The sequence below is a fragment of the Nansenia antarctica genome (genome assembly GCF_963989245.1).
Source record: "Nansenia antarctica genome assembly, chromosome: 1".
Lineage (NCBI taxonomy): Eukaryota > Metazoa > Chordata > Actinopteri > Argentiniformes > Microstomatidae > Nansenia > Nansenia antarctica.
Window position 1 is genome coordinate 35,207,049 of NC_137674.1, and position 16,948 is coordinate 35,223,996.

General features: G+C 47.3%; 1 protein-coding gene across 1 annotated transcript; it reads right to left on the reverse strand.

The window, feature by feature from the left end:
* Positions 1 to 3,012: 3,012 nt before the first annotated feature.
* LOC308176050 (putative E3 ubiquitin-protein ligase UBR7) lies at positions 3,013 to 12,051 on the reverse strand (the record flags this gene model as incomplete). Its single annotated transcript, XM_080550645.1, has 13 exons — positions 3,013 to 3,093; positions 3,658 to 3,719; positions 4,120 to 4,300; positions 5,155 to 5,352; positions 6,071 to 6,343; positions 7,179 to 7,232; positions 7,358 to 7,453; positions 7,562 to 7,622; positions 7,814 to 7,947; positions 8,275 to 8,398; positions 10,798 to 11,089; positions 11,196 to 11,393; positions 11,997 to 12,051. 13 exons carry the CDS (start codon positions 12,049 to 12,051, stop codon positions 3,013 to 3,015), a joined length of 1,809 nt encoding a protein of 602 aa, XP_080406771.1.
* Positions 12,052 to 16,948: the final 4,897 nt, after the last annotated feature.

Here is a 16,948-nt window from a genome sequence, read left to right on the forward strand (position 1 = left end):
TGTCCTGCAGAGATGAGTAACGCAGGCCGAGGGGCTGGGAGGGGGGGGGCGTAGCGAGGCAGGAAGTAGGTCAGACAGGAAGTAGGTCTGTGGAGGTTGGCAGTGTGCCCTGAGGACAACGCTGCTGCTGTTGTCTTCTGGGTAATTGTTCCGGGTCCAGCAGCTTTAGCTGCACTGCCTCTGTCTGCAGAGCCTCTACAGGCCCCGGGTCTGTGTTGTTACCAACGTGTGAGCCCTGGTTACTGGGGAGGTGGGGGAGGGGCGAGAGGGCACAGGTTCATGATTGAGGTACAGTAGAGAAAGATATGGGCGCCATGGCAACTGTTGTTGTGGTGTGTGTGCGTGTGATTGAGAGCTGGTGTTTGTATTTCAGCTGAGCAGGTGTTTGTGCGTGTCTGTGTGTGTGTCTGTGTATATATACACGTCTGTGTTCGTGTGTGTGTGGTTTCGTACTCCCAGGTAACTGTTTAAACAATCTCAGTACTGTACCCTCGGTATCCATCTTTAATCAGGTGTGTATTTACATATCAACGCTTGGCTCAGAGATGATTAACCTGACTGGCGGCAGGAAGCAGGGGGGTGCAGCAGGAAGCAGCAGGATGGGGGGGGGGGGGGGTCACCCAGGGGGGGGGGGGGGGTCACATGCTTGAAGCTGCTTCATTCTTTCAATTAACGGCATTAAAAGATCGAAAGCCTTAATCAACTTTCTTGAGTAGTCAGTAACCATGAGAGATGTGTGGGGTGGTCAGTATTTCTCTTCATTGTTTGACTCCCCCCCTGCCTCCACACCCCTGCCCCCCTCCCCCCCCCTGAGAGTCACACACCATTCACAGATCCTGCTATGTGAAATGATACATTTTGCCATAATTGCTTGACCTCCATCACGCCCTCTTCTGGCTGGTCGTGGACCTGCAGGGCCTAGGCTGCTGTCAGAGGTGGTGTTGTGTACTGGCAGGGCTACAGGGGCGGTAGCTAGCTACACACACACACACACACACCAACGTGCACGTCCCAGAGCCTGCAGTGTCAGCCACACCACGCTCTCCTCTGAGACACCATGATGCATGATGGGACATGGCACTCTGCGGAGACAATCCTTGTGGGGGGGGTAGATGAAGGGGGTGGAGTGGGGGGAATAGGAACAAATACATTTAGAACAAAATTGATCCAGAACAACTTGATTGATCCAGTGTGACCTCAGCCATTTACATTGTTCCCCTCAGACATCACACGCGTATTAATGCCTGTAAATAAAACATTTGACAGCCATCACACTTTAATATGCTGTACTACAAAAACAAAAAGAAGTCCTTGCCAACACACCTAAGTGGCTGTGCTGTAACGCTTGTCTGTGTGGTCGTCATCATCGTTAAAACTTCACCTTGAGAATGCGATGCAATGAGAATGCGATGTACATCATAAAGATTGTCACTTTTTTTTTTTTTTTCATGTGTTTTTGGGTGATTGTTCAACATTGTAGTTGGTGTGGAATACCACGATTGTGTAGGTTTTTATACGTTATTTTTGTTGACTTTAAAAATCCCTGACTTAGAAAAGTAGCATAGGAACATGTTAAAGGGTCTGCAGTTGATATTCTCTCAGCTTTGTGGTAAAAACAAAAAAAATGAAGTTTGCTGGGCAGAGAATCATCATGTTTCCATCCAGTTTGCTTCATTGGGAAAAAATGCTCAAAGTTTCAGATTCCTCGAACATGTTGGTTAGACGGTTTGTTTTCCAGGACAGTGTTCTCATTCAATAAAAAACAACTCCTTTTGCTCCTAGCTGTAGAGAAGAGAGTGCCTTCCCCTGCCGCAGGCTGGCCTTTTATTGGAGAAGTGACTTTGATGTCCTATGCAAGCCTTTTCTACCAGCGCAACCAGCCTGCAGCGAAATAGTTCTCCGTAAAAAAAAACTCATGTAGCTAGTTCTAGTTCTTCTTTGTGTACATAGTATTTTTTTCAAGGTACCTTTGAAATTGAAGCCTCTGGAAGAAAAAAAAAAGTGTGGTTGGTTTTATTTGTTGAGATACTTTATCATTGAACAGGTACTTTGTGTACTTGTCTGATCTATACAAACACTTTTGTAGATTCCGTAACTAAGTTGTTGTTTTTAGTTTCACTGGTTCTATTTTTCTACTGTTACCTCAAAAAAGGTGCATAACAGTGATTAACTTGGGCATCTTCAAAATAAACTGCTTCGATTTAACTGACCTGTCTTATGTCGTTGACTTCGATATAGGTTATATATTCAATATATATATATATAAATCTAGGCTTATTTTGATAAATCTTTGGGAGATTTATCAAAATAAACCTGGATTGTCCTTAAGCAACATTGATGGAATACCCCCCTGGATATAAGGATCTAAGTGGTTCTTCAGGTATGTTAAGATCATCTTTCAGCATGTAGCGATATAAAGACAACAGTTCAGTGTAGATGTGTAAGAGTTAAATTTTAAGCAATATAGAAAAAACAAGCAACAATCAGTGGTATTCCTTCATACACACATGTGCAAAACTCTGCTATGGTCAACATTGCAGTAACAAGGCAGAACATCAGGTGGTTTCTGTTAGCATAACAATGTAAAAGAAGAACATGGAAACAGACAATCTTTGATCTAAGACAGTTTAAACCAAACAATGATGATTTGTGGAACTATAAATGGCAGTGTGTCCTCATCTGTCACAGTATACGGGCATTGTGAAATTACAACATGTTAAAGCAGTTAGCCAACGGCTTGTACTGGATGACCAGAATCTCTCTCTCTCTCTCTCTCTCTCTCCACACCCACCTCTCTCACATGACTTTTAACTCAACCTTTCAAGTTCATGAATAACCTTTTAATAACTGCACTTTTATTTAAAAGAAGAATAAGGAAAGAAAAAGGAGTGGTGTTTGAACTGTTTGGCTTAAATAGCAGCGGTCCTTTGTGGCTTGTTGTTTTCTCAACCTACAGCGGAACACACACAGGTGGGACCGCAGCAACTGAAGGACGCTGTAACGTCAGTTGTGCTATTGGTCTGAGTTCGGCCTTCGCCTCTTCCTTGACTGGAGCTCCGCAAAGAACTGGTGTATGGCCTCTGGGGTGACTACCTGCAGGGAGACGGGGGAGAGAGAGAGGTGGGTCGATGGGGGAGAGAGAGAGACGGGTCGATGGGGGAGGGTCGATAAGAACAACTTGGAAGGCAGCAGTCGGTGCTTGTTTGTCTTTTGCCAGCCATTGATCTAGGTAGGTCTGGGTAGTGGTGGTCTAGGGGATAGTGAGTTGGACTGGTGGTGATCTGAAGGTGGTTATGAGTTCAAATCCCGCCTAAAACACCACCACTAGTGTGCCCTTGAGTGAGGCACTTAGCCCTCAGTTACTCCAGGGGGAATGTCCCTGTAATTCATAGTTGTAAATCGCTTTGGATTGAAAGTGCTAGATGGCAAATTCTAAATTCTGGCCCAAGAAAATGGCTGTTGACACTCATCCCAACTGTCATCTGTCATCCCAACTGCCATCTGTCATCCCAACTGCCATCCCAACTGTCATCTGTCATCCCATCTGTCATCCCATCTGTCAGAACATTCGGTCAGTTGCCGACTTTGTTCCCCCTTTCACCAGCTGCAGTCACATTCTCTCTGCCCCCTCTTCTCTATAAACACAAAAACACTCACCCTCCCTTCCTCAGCAAACTGCTTCAGGAACTCTGTCAGTTCTGTCTTCATGTCATTGTAGCCTGGACGGAGGAACACAAAGCATTATGGTCTGTTTCCACTCCAACGTTACTACGTTTCGTTGTCTTAGGAACTTGTACTCTGTCAATGACAATACAGCTGAATCTAATCTAACCATAATCTAATACTGCCTCTCATGAATCATTGTTAGAAAGCCACAGTATTACATTCAGCTTACTGACAAACAAACAAATCTAGAATTATATTTCAGGATGACGAATGATAGTCACCGGTTTGTTCTGTGCATACAGTACAGCTTTCCCCACCCCCTCCCCCAACTTAACCCCCTCCACCCCCTCAGAGAGAGGACCAGTCCCCATCCTCACCCCCTCCCCCGACTCCCTCAGAGACACCACCTCCACCCACCCCCCCTCCCTCAGAGACTCCGGCCCCCCTCCTCACCGTAGATGATCTCCAGCTGCTGAGCGTGGTCCAGGGTGCTCAGGCAGGACATCAGAGGGTCCGCCCCCCCCAGTGGCTCCTCCCCCCCCAGTAGTGACTCCTCCCTCCCTCTGACCTCATAGGCCGCCAGCGTGTCCGACTGGTCCATCAGGAACTGAACCCCGGCCCCGACGTAGATCCTCTGGACAGGGAGACAGACAGACAGGTAGGTGGTATGCTAGTGAGTAGTGGTGGTCTAGTGGATAGTGAGTTGGACTGGTGATCTGAAGGTTATGAGTTCAAATCCCATCTGGGAACACCACCACTAATGTGCCCTTGAGTAAGACCTGGGAACACCACCACTAGTGTGTCCTTGAGTAAGACCTGGGAACACCACCACTAGTGTGCCCTTGAGTAAGACCTGGGAACACCACCACTAGTGTGCCCTTGACTAAGACCTGGGAACACCACCACTAGTGTGTCCTTGAGTAAGTCACTTAGTCCTCAGTTACTCCAGGGGCAATGTCCCTGTAATCTCTCATTGTAAATTGCTTTGGATTAAAAGCGTCTGCTAAAATGGCAAATTCTAAATTCATTCTAATTCTACCTACAGATGACGTAAACAACTGATCACCTTCACCTGTCTTTAACGGTGCAGCAAGACAACACTACTACAAGTCAATGTCATCCAGGCAAGGCAATCTTTTGGGTCTGGGAAGAAGGGACCATATCAATTAGTTAACCAATAGCATGATAGCTCCCCATACTATGCATTAAAACCTCTCGTGGAAACACACAATATCTCAAGAGAGATTTGAGACATCTACTACCCCCCAGCATTGTCTCCTGAGACACCTGCTTCCCCCTATACTGTATCTCCTAAGATTTCTACTTCCCCCGTTGTACTGTTTCTCCAGTGTCTATTTATTTCTTCTTCTATCACGACGACTGCCAATGGCCCCTGGTCTGAGCAAGATTACTCTTCCTGCTACGAATTGTGAATTGATGATTTACTTGCTTAGTCAAATGTATCGATTGTAAGTCGCTTTGACGCACCTTGCAGGCGGTGCAGGTGCAGAGCTTGGCACGCCAGTGTTCGGGCCAGAACACAGCCCCCTCCCGGGTCCTCTCCAGGGCCTGGGCCTGAAGCTCCTTCAGCCTGCAGTTCACAGCTCTGGTCTGCCACTTGGAGGGACTGGTCGTCATTTCCTGGTGAGAACGTTTGCCAGCAGCGCTCCTCCCGTTCAGGCCTGGCTGCTGAGCAGAAGACAGGGGAGGAGGAGAACGACATGTAAACATTTGGATAATTCTGCTGAAAGCTGGAAGAGGGAATGTGTTTAAATAAAGGGTTACAGGGGAGGAGGAGGGAGGGGGAGGAAAGAGACTAAATCCTGTGATCCAAACGCCTTTATCTATGCAAGTCTCTCTCTCTCTCTCTCTCTCTCTCTCTCTCCCCCCTTCTCCCTCTCCTTCTCTCCCTCCCTCCCTCCCTCCCTCCCTCCCTCAAATAGGATCTGACAGGATGTGAGGGTGATGAAATCAGCCTGGTTTACAGTCATCTGTGCTGTGATGCTTGGCCAAGCTGGTCCCCTGAGCAGTGGAGTCTGTGTCCCAGGGATTATCTCTCCACTAATGACCCAGAGGAGCGGGCAGAATGACAGGAACAGGAGAGTCCACTGTCTGCAGCCCACTGCACACATTACCCTACAGCGCCATCTGCTGGCAGTCGTGTGACGTGCACGAGAAACGACCACCCTCGTCAAAACGTCCATTAACGAACTGAGCTGTCAGTTGTAGTGTTAACTGTTAACTGGAGAAGACATACTTCCATACAGCCTTTTAATATCGATATAAGATCACACATTGGGGATGACGGACGTGACATTATTCCTTTTTGTGGTGAGCTTTTGACATTTCATTTTTTTTGGTATGCGTTTTATTCATTAAAATCACAGGAGGCGGCTCTCTTTACCTTGTCCTGCGTTTGACAGCCAGGAGGGCTGGTGGAGGATCCTTCACCTCCGTTCTTACAAGGCTCACGCCTCCTCTTCTCCTCCAGCTCCCCCTTCTTCCTGTCAGCCTGCCTCTTCATCTCCTCCTCCTCACAGGGGCCGACTTTGATCACAGTAGGAGGTGCTGTGGCGAAATGGTCCGCGTAGGTCCAGAGGAAGGGGGCTTTGTTCATGCAGGCCTCACACACCATCTCCTGCATCTCCTCGCTCTCCACCACCTCACAGCCCAGGTGCTGTCAGAGACGCCACAGGGGAGCAGGCACAGAAAGGAAAGGCAGGTTTATTTCTATAGCACATTTCATACAACAGGGGCAATTCAAAGTGCTTTACATCTCTAGAAACATTTAAGCGAGACCTCAAAACCTACTTATTCAATCTCGCCTCTTAAATGTCCATCTTATTGGGTCACATTTTGCGGGAAATGCGCTATACAAATACAATTTGATTTGATTAAATATATAGCATAAAAAGAAAAATAATACATAAAACAGAAACATTTAAATGGCAAGAATAGATACATATATAGAAAATAACTAGATAAACATTTAACAACATAATAAGACAATGAGTAAAAAGATATAGATAAAAGTGTTATTACGTAGCAGTAGTATTCAAGCACTCATAGTCATAGAGAGGCCACAGGGGAACAGGCACAGAAAGGAGAGGGTAACCATCCTGGTTTTAGTACTGGACTTATATACATTTATCCTTCAACATATCAGAGATAGATTAGAGGTCTTGGATCTGTATGAAATGTAAACCAGCGGTCTCAAATGACACCTGGCTCGATGTTCTTGTTTTTTTAGGCATAATTACTGTCAGCCCCGCCCTCACTGACATGACCAACAAGCATACGGTACCATGATTGTCTGTTGTCTTTTTTGTCTGATGTCTATTGTGCACTTCTTTGTTTTTGTCATTTGTGTGCTGCAGAGAATAATATGCTGTACAGAGAACAAATTCCACCGGCTTTGGTCGTGTGGCTAATAAACTATGTCTGTCTGTCTGCCTGTCTGTCTGTCTGTCTATCTATCAAGGTGTTCCCGGGTGTGTTGCCGTATCACCTACCCTGCCGTGGAACCAGTCCTCACAGAGGATGCACTGGATCATCTCCTCGTTGACCTGGCAGGGAAATAATCAAGCTTTAGACGCTTCAACAACACAAAGCTCATATTTCAGTCTGAAACTAAACGGTCTGTCGTACTCAAGATGTTAAGATGACAGTGACAGAGAAACAACAGCCTTACCTGGTCATCTGTGTCTGGGTATGGACGGTCACAAGAGCAATAGCAGCCGTGAAAGTTATGATCGTATTTGTTTTTTACATTTTTATCGTCTTTGTCCTGTGAAGACAAAAGGATATAATAATAATAATAATAGTATTAAAAGGTAAATAATTCTGATAAGCAATGCTTCAGTAAGCAGCATTTGACGGTAGGTAGCAGACTTACAGGAAACAGTGTGCACCTGAACTCTCCAAACTTCCTGTTTCCACAATCACAGCGGAAATTCCTAAACGGGACACAATACACAGGTTTGAATACACAATGTGCAAATGATGACATTATGCTAGTATTCATTGTGGTTTTGTATTGAAATGTATTCACTCATTCATAAAGCACTTTGAGCTGCAACACTTGCAGGAAAGGTGCTATACAAATAAAAGTTAATATTAAGTTATTATTCACTCTGCATGCATCTACCTTTTGGTATAGAGCTCAAAGATGTCGTGGTCATCATGGCATTTGTTGGTGCAGGCAAGGCAAAGCCCAGCAGGTTCTGCCCCTCTAGGAGTGCAAGTGTTGCAGGCAAACACAGCCTGCCTCTTCACGTACCCCTGCATGGCAATGCAAGAACAAGACAAAGGAAGTTGGACATCTCCTGCAAGGTTGCTGCCTCATTGTGCATCTTGCAGATCGTCTACTAAGGCAAATGATTAACAACATAAGCTTTAGGTCTTCTGTAAAAAAAAAAAAAAACTGTAGACTTGAGGTATGGGATACAGCTATAGTAGGCGTACTACACCGGTGTGTGTGTGTGTGTGTGTGTGTGTGTGTGTGTGTGTGTGTGTGTGTGTGTGTGTGTGTGTGTGTGTGTGTGTGCGCGTGCGTGCGTGTGTGTGCGCGCGCGTGCGTGCGTGTGTGTACAGCAGGACCATCTCTACCTGGGGATAAGAGCAGTTGTCAGGATCACATCCAGCCAACACTGACATGGCATCGCGCATGGCATCCTCGTTCTCAATCATGTCGTCTTGTAAGGACACTTCACCTCTCTTATCCCCTGGCATCCTGGGAACAACAACACAACACGGTACGCTCACTAACCCCGGACCACGTGGACGAAGGCGGAAGTAAAGATGAATGAATATCAACACCAAACACATGATCGCTCAACGCTACATCTGACCAGTAGGACTTAATGCAAACCAGCCACCCCGCCCTCGCAATGCTTAAACAGTTCATGTTGTATTATATTATATAGCTGATCGCTGCAATTGTTGTGTTTTATGTAGCCGCTAAACCGGCTAGCTGACTATCACTGGGTCAGAACATGCAAGCGAGCAGAGTAGCTCAGCGACACACTTACTACTAGATAACCCCCAAAGCACTGACTTTGGATATGATATAGTTGCGTCTCCGGTATTTCATGGTAGTAAAAAAAAAAAAAGTGAGAATGACGACTTGTTAGCTAACAGGCTACTTACCTACCTAGCAGGCTGACACAGTGGAGCAGCAAAGATGTTTAATTATCTTTCTCTGCTTGCAGATGTGAGGGAGAGAATATTGGCTGGAGACTCGCTGGCTGGAGACACCAAGCAACGTCAGTCGGACCTGATCCTTGTTGGACCTGATAGAATGTTTCTGTTTCTATTTCTACGACGTCGCCGAAGCTACGCAACGCACCCCATTATGACGTCACCTCACCACTTTAGTTTTGGGGTGCAGATGCAAAGTGTGAAAAAATATATATTATATAGCTATTATATTAATACGTCACTATGGTCACATTTCACAACTATATGACCCCATAGTCAGTGCCCATATGACACAGAGAGCCTCTGTTAAAGCATTGAGCGTAAATCATAATAATATTATTATTATTATTATTATTATTAATAATAATAATAATAATAATAATAATAACTTTATTTGTATAGCGCTTTTCCTGCAAACGTTGCAGCTCAAAGTGCTTTAATCATTATATACTCTTAATTTAATTATTTTGTAACTTAAATGCTATATTAAAAAGATGGGTTTTTAGTCTTGACTTGTATTTGCTGAGGTTGCATCCCTTGTAAACTGGCAGTGCATTCCACAATCTGGGTGCATAAAATGAGAATGCAGCCTCACCAAACCTCTTCTTTTGTACATGTGGCACACAGTCTGAGAAAATCAGCGTCAGAAGACCTGAGAGCTCTATTGGGCTGATATGCTAGCAAAAGGTCTTTCAGATATTCTGGTGCTGTGCCAGTGAGAACTTTATAAACAAGCAGAAGGATCTTGAAATCTATTCTGAATTTAACAGGAAGCCAGTGTAGAGTTTCTAAAATAGGAGTTATTATGAGCTTGTTGTCTGCTTGTTTTGGTTAAAACTCTCGCTGCTGCATTTTTGGACTAATTGCAGCTGGCCAATAGCTTTCTTCTGAAGACCAGAAAGGAGACTGTTACAATAGTCAAAATAGTGGGGGTAATATGTGCAAAATGTTAGGGTAATCGTTCACTTTTTCATAAAAGCACGAAACTTGGTACACTTGTACAGTTTGTTGTCCTGAACATTTTCAGACGTGGAGCCCTCGAAAAAACTCATCCTAGTGGCCGTGGCGGCCATCTTCCTTTCCGCCATAGCCGAATTGTGTATTTTGCTTCATATCTCCTAAACCAAACATGATAACACAGAACAGATGTTGTCTACCCCTATTTTTTGAAGGTCAAGGATTACAATGATACCATTTACAACATCATAATGTGTTCTGGTGAATAGTTAAGTGGTGACCTCAGACCTCATAATGTGCCAGGGATCACCGAAGCAGATACATTGGGACAAGGGAACAAGTTTAAGGAAGTTTAATAAAAAACAAAAGTGCCACCACACACTACCCTGACACCTATTCTTCACTGTCTCCACAGTCTCCTCCACACTGACACAGAGCAGTGCACTTTAAGGAGGCTTTTCTGCACTTGCAATGCCCCCAGGAGCCTTTCTTGCAGCCACAACTCAAAAGTTCAAGGATGGACTGGCTTGCCTGTGGAAGAGTTGACCACAAAGGTTTCCAGTCACTTGGATCCATCCAACCCCAGTCTGTTGGTGATGGCATCTTAGGTGCAACCACAAGAGCTTGTCCCCAACCATGTCGTCCTTGGTACACTACTCTTTTCCCCTTCCTTTCTTGGTGAATAACTCAAGACGGGCTTCATCGATGTTGAGTTGGCTGCTGGTGCGATTATAGAGTGAATGAATGAATGATCTTTATTGTCATTGTAACAGGTGCAACACAATTTAAATGCAAGCCCTAGGTTCTAACAATCAAACAGTCCTAAGATAATAAAAAACAAGAATGAGACATAAATAGACATGAGGCATGATACTGAAGCGCCTGCCTGAGCGCAGCCGTATGAAGTGTTTGTAGCCAGGGTGGTGTGGGTCCTTGAGGATTTTGACTGCCTTGTTGAGACATCGGGAGTTGTACAGTTCCTCCAGGGAGGGGAGAGGGCATCCGATGATCTTCTGGGCCGAGTTGACGACCCTCTGGAGCGCTTTCCTCTCTGTGGCTGTGCAGCTGAGGAACCACACGCAGATGCAGTACGTGAGGATGCTTTCCACGGAGCAGCGGTAGAAGGACACAAGCAGGTCTTGTCTGAGGTGGTAGTTTCTGAGTATTCTCAGGAAGTAGAGTCTCTGCTGTGCCTTCTTGACGATCGCCGTGGTGTTGGTTCTCCAAGTCAGGTCATCCTCCAGGTGGACGCCCAGGAATCTGAAGACTGAGACCATCGATGTACAGGGGCTGTATGACGGTATTCTTCCTCCTGTAGTCCACAATCATCTCCTGGGTCTTTAGCTTGTTCAGCTGCAGGTTGTTGGTTTTACACAGGACTGACAGCTGCTCCACCTCGTTGCGGTACGCGGCCTCGTCACCTTCGGAGATGCAGCCCACCACGGTGGTGTCGTCAGCAAACTTGATGATGGCGTTGCTGGGGTGGACGGCGATGAAGTCGTGGGTGTAGATGGAATAGAATAGGGGACTCAGCACGCAGCCCTGGGGGGATCCGGTGCTGAGGCTGATGGCTGTGGAGGTGTGGGGGCCTATCCTGACCCTCTGGGGGCGGTCAGACAGGAAGTCCTTGGACCACCGGCAGAGGAGGTGGTCTAGTCCGAGGTATAGGAGTTTGGGCACCAATCTGTCGGGTAGGATGGTGTTAAATGCCGAGCTGAAGTCCACGAAGAGCAGCCGTGCGTAGCCTTCCCCCCTCTCTCCAGGTGGGACAGGGTAGAGTGGAGAGTTGTGGCGATGGCATCCTCCGTGGACCTGTTAGCTCTGTAGGCAAATTGAGAAGAATTGTGAAGCACTCCACAGTAGACATAACTTCCTCCGGTATTCTGTTTGGAGCCTGTGACAGAGCCATGAAGGCCTCTGTTGCCATGTCATAGGCATTCCAGGTATCCCATGCTGCCTTCTTGCCCCTGGTTGCAAATGCACACACTGTCACAGCTAGTAAAAACATGGAACACAGGAAGAGCCTTTGATTTGATATCATGGATGGGTATGTACCTGAAGTTCTTACTAGTCCCAAACGCCACCCACAGCTCCTCAATGTCCAGCTCAGACACGTGTGCAATGGCTAGGACCACAACACTGTGTCCACAGTTTGCAGGATGATCTTTCTATACCCCTTTCTTGTAGCATCCGCCACATGGAGTAGCATCCTTGTATCTGCCTCCTCATGTGTGCAAGGGGAAAGATGATAATAATAATAATAATTCATTAAATTTATATAGCGCTTTTCCGAGGCTCAAAGACGCTGACAATATGGGAGATACGGAAAACACAAAAACAACAAGTAACATGGAACAGAGAGTCAGCGAACGGGGAGGGGGGGGTGGTAGGGACTGGGGAGGTGGTTAGGGGTAGGGGAGGCTGTATGCATATCAGGGGGGTGGCAGGGTAAGGGGAGATGGGTAGGGGAGGTTGTATGCGTGTCCAGGGGGGGGGCGGGGGTGGCAGGGATGGGGGAGATGGCTACTATGGCCCGCCAATTCAACCTAGCTGGACTTCCACTGCTACGCCGATGACACCCAGATTTACATCACCACAAACTCCACCCAGAACCCACCCCTCAGTCACATCGAAAACTGCATTTCAGCAATAAAAACCTGGCTCACACACAACTTCCTCAAACTCAACAGTGAAAAGACCGAAGTCATCCTCATCGGCACCAAATCCATCCTCAATAAAACCGGACCCACCCCTGTGTGACAGAGGAGGAGGAGGAGGTGTGACCGGAGAGGGAGATGAACTGTTGTCTGTTGGTGAGGTAGGAGGTGAGCCAGTCCAGGGCGGTGCCCTCAACACCCAGTTGGCGCAGCCTTTGAAGGAGGATGGAGTGGGACACTGTGTCGAAGGCTGCGCTCAGGTCTAGTAGAACTAGGATGTTGAGGGCACCTGAGTCTGCGGAGGTGGGGTGGGGGGATGAGGGCAGGGAGGCAGGCCTTGGTCAGGGTGGTAGGGAGGGGGTCGAGGGAGCAGGTGGTTGTTTTGGAGGCGGTGATGATAGTAGTGATGAGGGCGGAGTCAACAGCGGAGAAAGCAGTGAGAGAGTAGGGGGAGGGTAATCAGGAGGGGGGAAGATGACAGCAGGGGGGGCGGGGGTGGTGGAGTTGGAGATGGAGGCAGTCAGTGAGCTGTTGATGTGGGCGATCTTGCTGTTGAAGGCGTGGAGAAAGGAGTTGCAGAGATCAGGGGAGGAAGTTGTGTTGTTGTCCGGGGGTTGGAGTAGTGTCTTGACAGTGGAGAAGAGGGTGCGGGGGTTTCGATTGGTGGTGTTGATGAGGGTGGAGTAGTAGGCAGATTTGGCAGCTTGGAGTGCGTCACAGTAGGAGGAGATATGTTGCTTGTAGGCTTCGGCATGGACAGTGAGGTGGGTTTTATTGTGGAGTCGTTCTAGTTGGCGGCCGGTCTGTTTCATGGTGCGTAGTTCAGGGGTGTACCAGGGGGAGGAGGTGGTGAAGGAGACAGTGATGGTTTTCAAGGGGGCCAGTGAGTCAAGGGAGTCAGAGAGAATGGAGTTGAGCATGGTGGCATAGTCTTCCGGGTTGGTGGGAGTGGAGTCAGTGGGGAGGGCAGAAGATATGGACTGAGATAGAGTGAGTGGGTTGACAGATTTTATGTTACGGAAAGAGATGGTGAGTTTGATGGGGTGGCGCGGTAGGGGCAGGGGGGCAGAGAAGAGGATGCAGTGGTGGTGATGTGTGTGATGTGTGTCTAGTAGTGGGTGAGTTGACAGAGCATTGGGTCCGTACCTGGAAACAACTTGTTTGGTCGTTGACATTTCCACAAGGTTCCTGGCCAGGAAGTGAAACAGTTCTGTTTTGTTTTCGTCCACTCTCAGGAAGCCTTTCCAGTTGGTTGGTATCTTGTTTTTTCCATCCACTCTTGTTCTTGTGCCTGTTCCTCGCTTCTGTCTTGTCTGGGACTTTAAGTTGTTTGCTTCATAGCAGTCCCACACCACATCCACTCTGTCAACACTTTCCAAGTAAGGTGCAACAACTGAAATACCTACATTCATAGCCTAATAGACAATTCTGGACCTAGAGAACTATAGTAAAAGCACGGTGAGCTGCCTAAAGAAAAGCACGGTGAGCTGCCTAAACGACTACCGCCCGGTGGCACTCACACCAATCATCATGAAGTGCTTCGAGAAACTAGTCCGGGCCCACATACTCACACGCCTCCCGCCCAACCTGGATCCATACCAGTTCGCCTACAGAGCCCACAGGTCCACAGAGGACGCCATCGCGACGACTCTCCACGCCACTCTATCCCACCTGGAGAGGGGAAACAGCTACACGAGACTGCTCTTCGTGGACTTCAGCTCCGCCTTCAACACCATCCTTCCAGACAGGCTAGTGACCAAACTACTAGACCTGGGTCTATCACACTCTATATGTGCGTGGATCAAGGACTTCCTGACCGACCGCCCCCAGAGGGTGCGGGTGGGCCCCCACACCTCCACAGCCCTCAGCCTCAGCACTGGGTCCCCCCAGGGCTGCGTGCTAAGCCCCATCCTCTACAACCTCTACACCTACGACTTCACCCCCGTCCACCCCAGCAACTACATCGTAAAGTTTGCAGACGACACCACCGTGGTGGGATGTATCTCGGGGGGGGACGAGGCGGCGTACAGGGATGAGGTAGAGCAACTGAGCAAGCTGTGCAAGGTTAACAACCTGCTGCTGAACAAGTCAAAGACCCAGGAATTCATCGTAGACTTCAGGAGGAAAAAGTCCGAGATCCAGCCCCTGCTCATCGACGGAGAGAGCGTGGAGAGAGTCTCAACCCTCCGATTCCTGGGACATCACATGCGGGATGACCTGACCTGGAAGGACAACACAAAAGGCACCATCAAGAGGGCACAACAGCGGCTATACACCCTGAGATGCCTCAGGAAGGAACACAACAAGCAGGAGATACTGGTGGCCTTCTACCGCGGCGCAGTGGAGAGCATCCTCACCTACGGCATCTGCAACTGGTTCTCCAGCTGCACAACAGCGGAGAGAAATGCGCTACAGAGAGTAGTGAGAACAGCACAGAAGATCACCGGCGCCCCCCTCCCCTCTCTGGAAGAGCTGTACAACACACGCTGTCTCAGGAAGGCCTCAAAGATCTCCAGGGACCCGACCCACCCTGGGCACGTACACTTTACCAGGCTGCCCTCGAAAAGGAGGTTCAGGACCCTGGCCGCTAAGACCAACAGACTGAAGAACTGCTTCTACCACAGGGCCGTCCAGGCCCTGAACACAGCAAAGACCTAAGTTCTGGGCCCTGGACAGTCTGGACGGATTGTATGGCAGCTGCTGGACTGAAAAAATCAGGTGTAGTGCTGAGGCACAAACATGTACATTTCAAGCCTGCAAACTGTGACACTTTAAATAACGTGAAAAAATACTATTGTGCAATATGACAACCCTAGTTGACTATCTGTACAGTATAGTACAGTGGATTGTGTACATAGCCTTTATTTATGTAAACCAGCTCCTTACCTTCTTGTGATTTTTTTTTCTAAAAGTTTTTTTTTTTCTTCCCTTTCCTAACACCAGGGGAGCCACCCCTCCTAAATTTCGTTGTTTGGTACCTGTACTGTAGCAATGACATGACAATAAAGTCCATTCATTCATTCAAATTATTATTTATAGGGTAAGTGTTAGGGTTAGGGTCAGTGTTAGGGTTAGGGTCAGTGTTAGAGTTAGGGTTAGGGTTAGTTAGATTACTTAGAAATGTGCGACCATTGGGGTGTGGGACCATCGGGGTGTGGGACCATCGGGTGTGGGACCATCGGGCTGTGGGAACATAGACACGCTCCCCCTCCCTGTATCATGGCTTGACTTAGATTAACAGCATGTTGAGAAGGTTTTAGATTAACAGCATGTTGAGAAGGTTGTAGATTAACAGCATGTTGAGAGACAGTTCCTTTACAACGTATAAATCTGACACACAAACTTCTCCATGATAATAACTTGCTGCTGGACAAGGAATTTTCCTTCCGTCTGCATAACTCCCTCCTGCGCATACTGTATGCCTGAGCTCATAGTTTGGCTCATATGCCACAATAATAAGCCTAATTTTTGTCCTTTTCCCCTTTGCATTCAACTGAATGCAGGTTTTCTATCTTTAGTACAAGACATGGGTCTGCTTTCCACCCCCCCACACCAACCTACGGACCTTCGGGGACAGAGCCTTCAGTGTGGCAGCACCCACCCTTTGGAACTCTCTCCCCACAGTGATCCGCAATGTCCCTACCCTGGACTCCTTCAAATCAGCCCTCAAAACTCATCTGTTCACATCTGCCTTCATTGTCTCTCTCTACTCCAGTTATTCCTGTTCCTCCTCTTCTTATGTACCTGAAACCCTGTGTGTTTTAGCCTAGGCTATCACAACCTCCCTTTATGCCTGGCACTCCTTTTGCAATCCCTACAGAGCCTTTGGTAAATATTTCCAATTGTGTCTTGGGCCTACTAAAAGCTGCACTAGTGTCTGGTAATGAAGATTTATGTTTGTAAGAACAATTAGACCCAGTGATACTGATACCGACACTGATAATGGTAATGATACTCAAGTGAGATAGACTACACTATAGGCTAGAGCATTAGTAGAGTGATGCTGTTAGGTTAAGTATAATCACACAGCTCTCCTGCACATTAGCCTAACAACAGGATGCATTAACAGCCTAATGGTTGCTGAAGATCAATGCACCAATGTAATAGGTGATGTTTTATCCCCTATAAAAATGTTAAGAGTTTTAAACTCTGCTGAAGAAAAGAACGTGTCATTAGAGCAATCACTAGAAAACGACTTTCATTTTCATTTTTTTGTTAGATAGTGTAGGCTTACTGCTGATAACTATTCACGTGTGAAAAAAGAAATCACAATTATTCACTAGAGGCGATTCGGTGTTGTGGCTTTGAACGTTCAGTGTTGTACCAGAAGGTGGCGCAGTGGTAGAGGGTAGTAGAGTGTTTCTACGTCGACGCCGAAGCTGACGTGCTGACGTCTAGGTCGACGTTGAAGCTGACATGAGTCCCCTCGCTGGCAGGGTTGCCATGTCCGCGGTTTTCACGCCAAATTG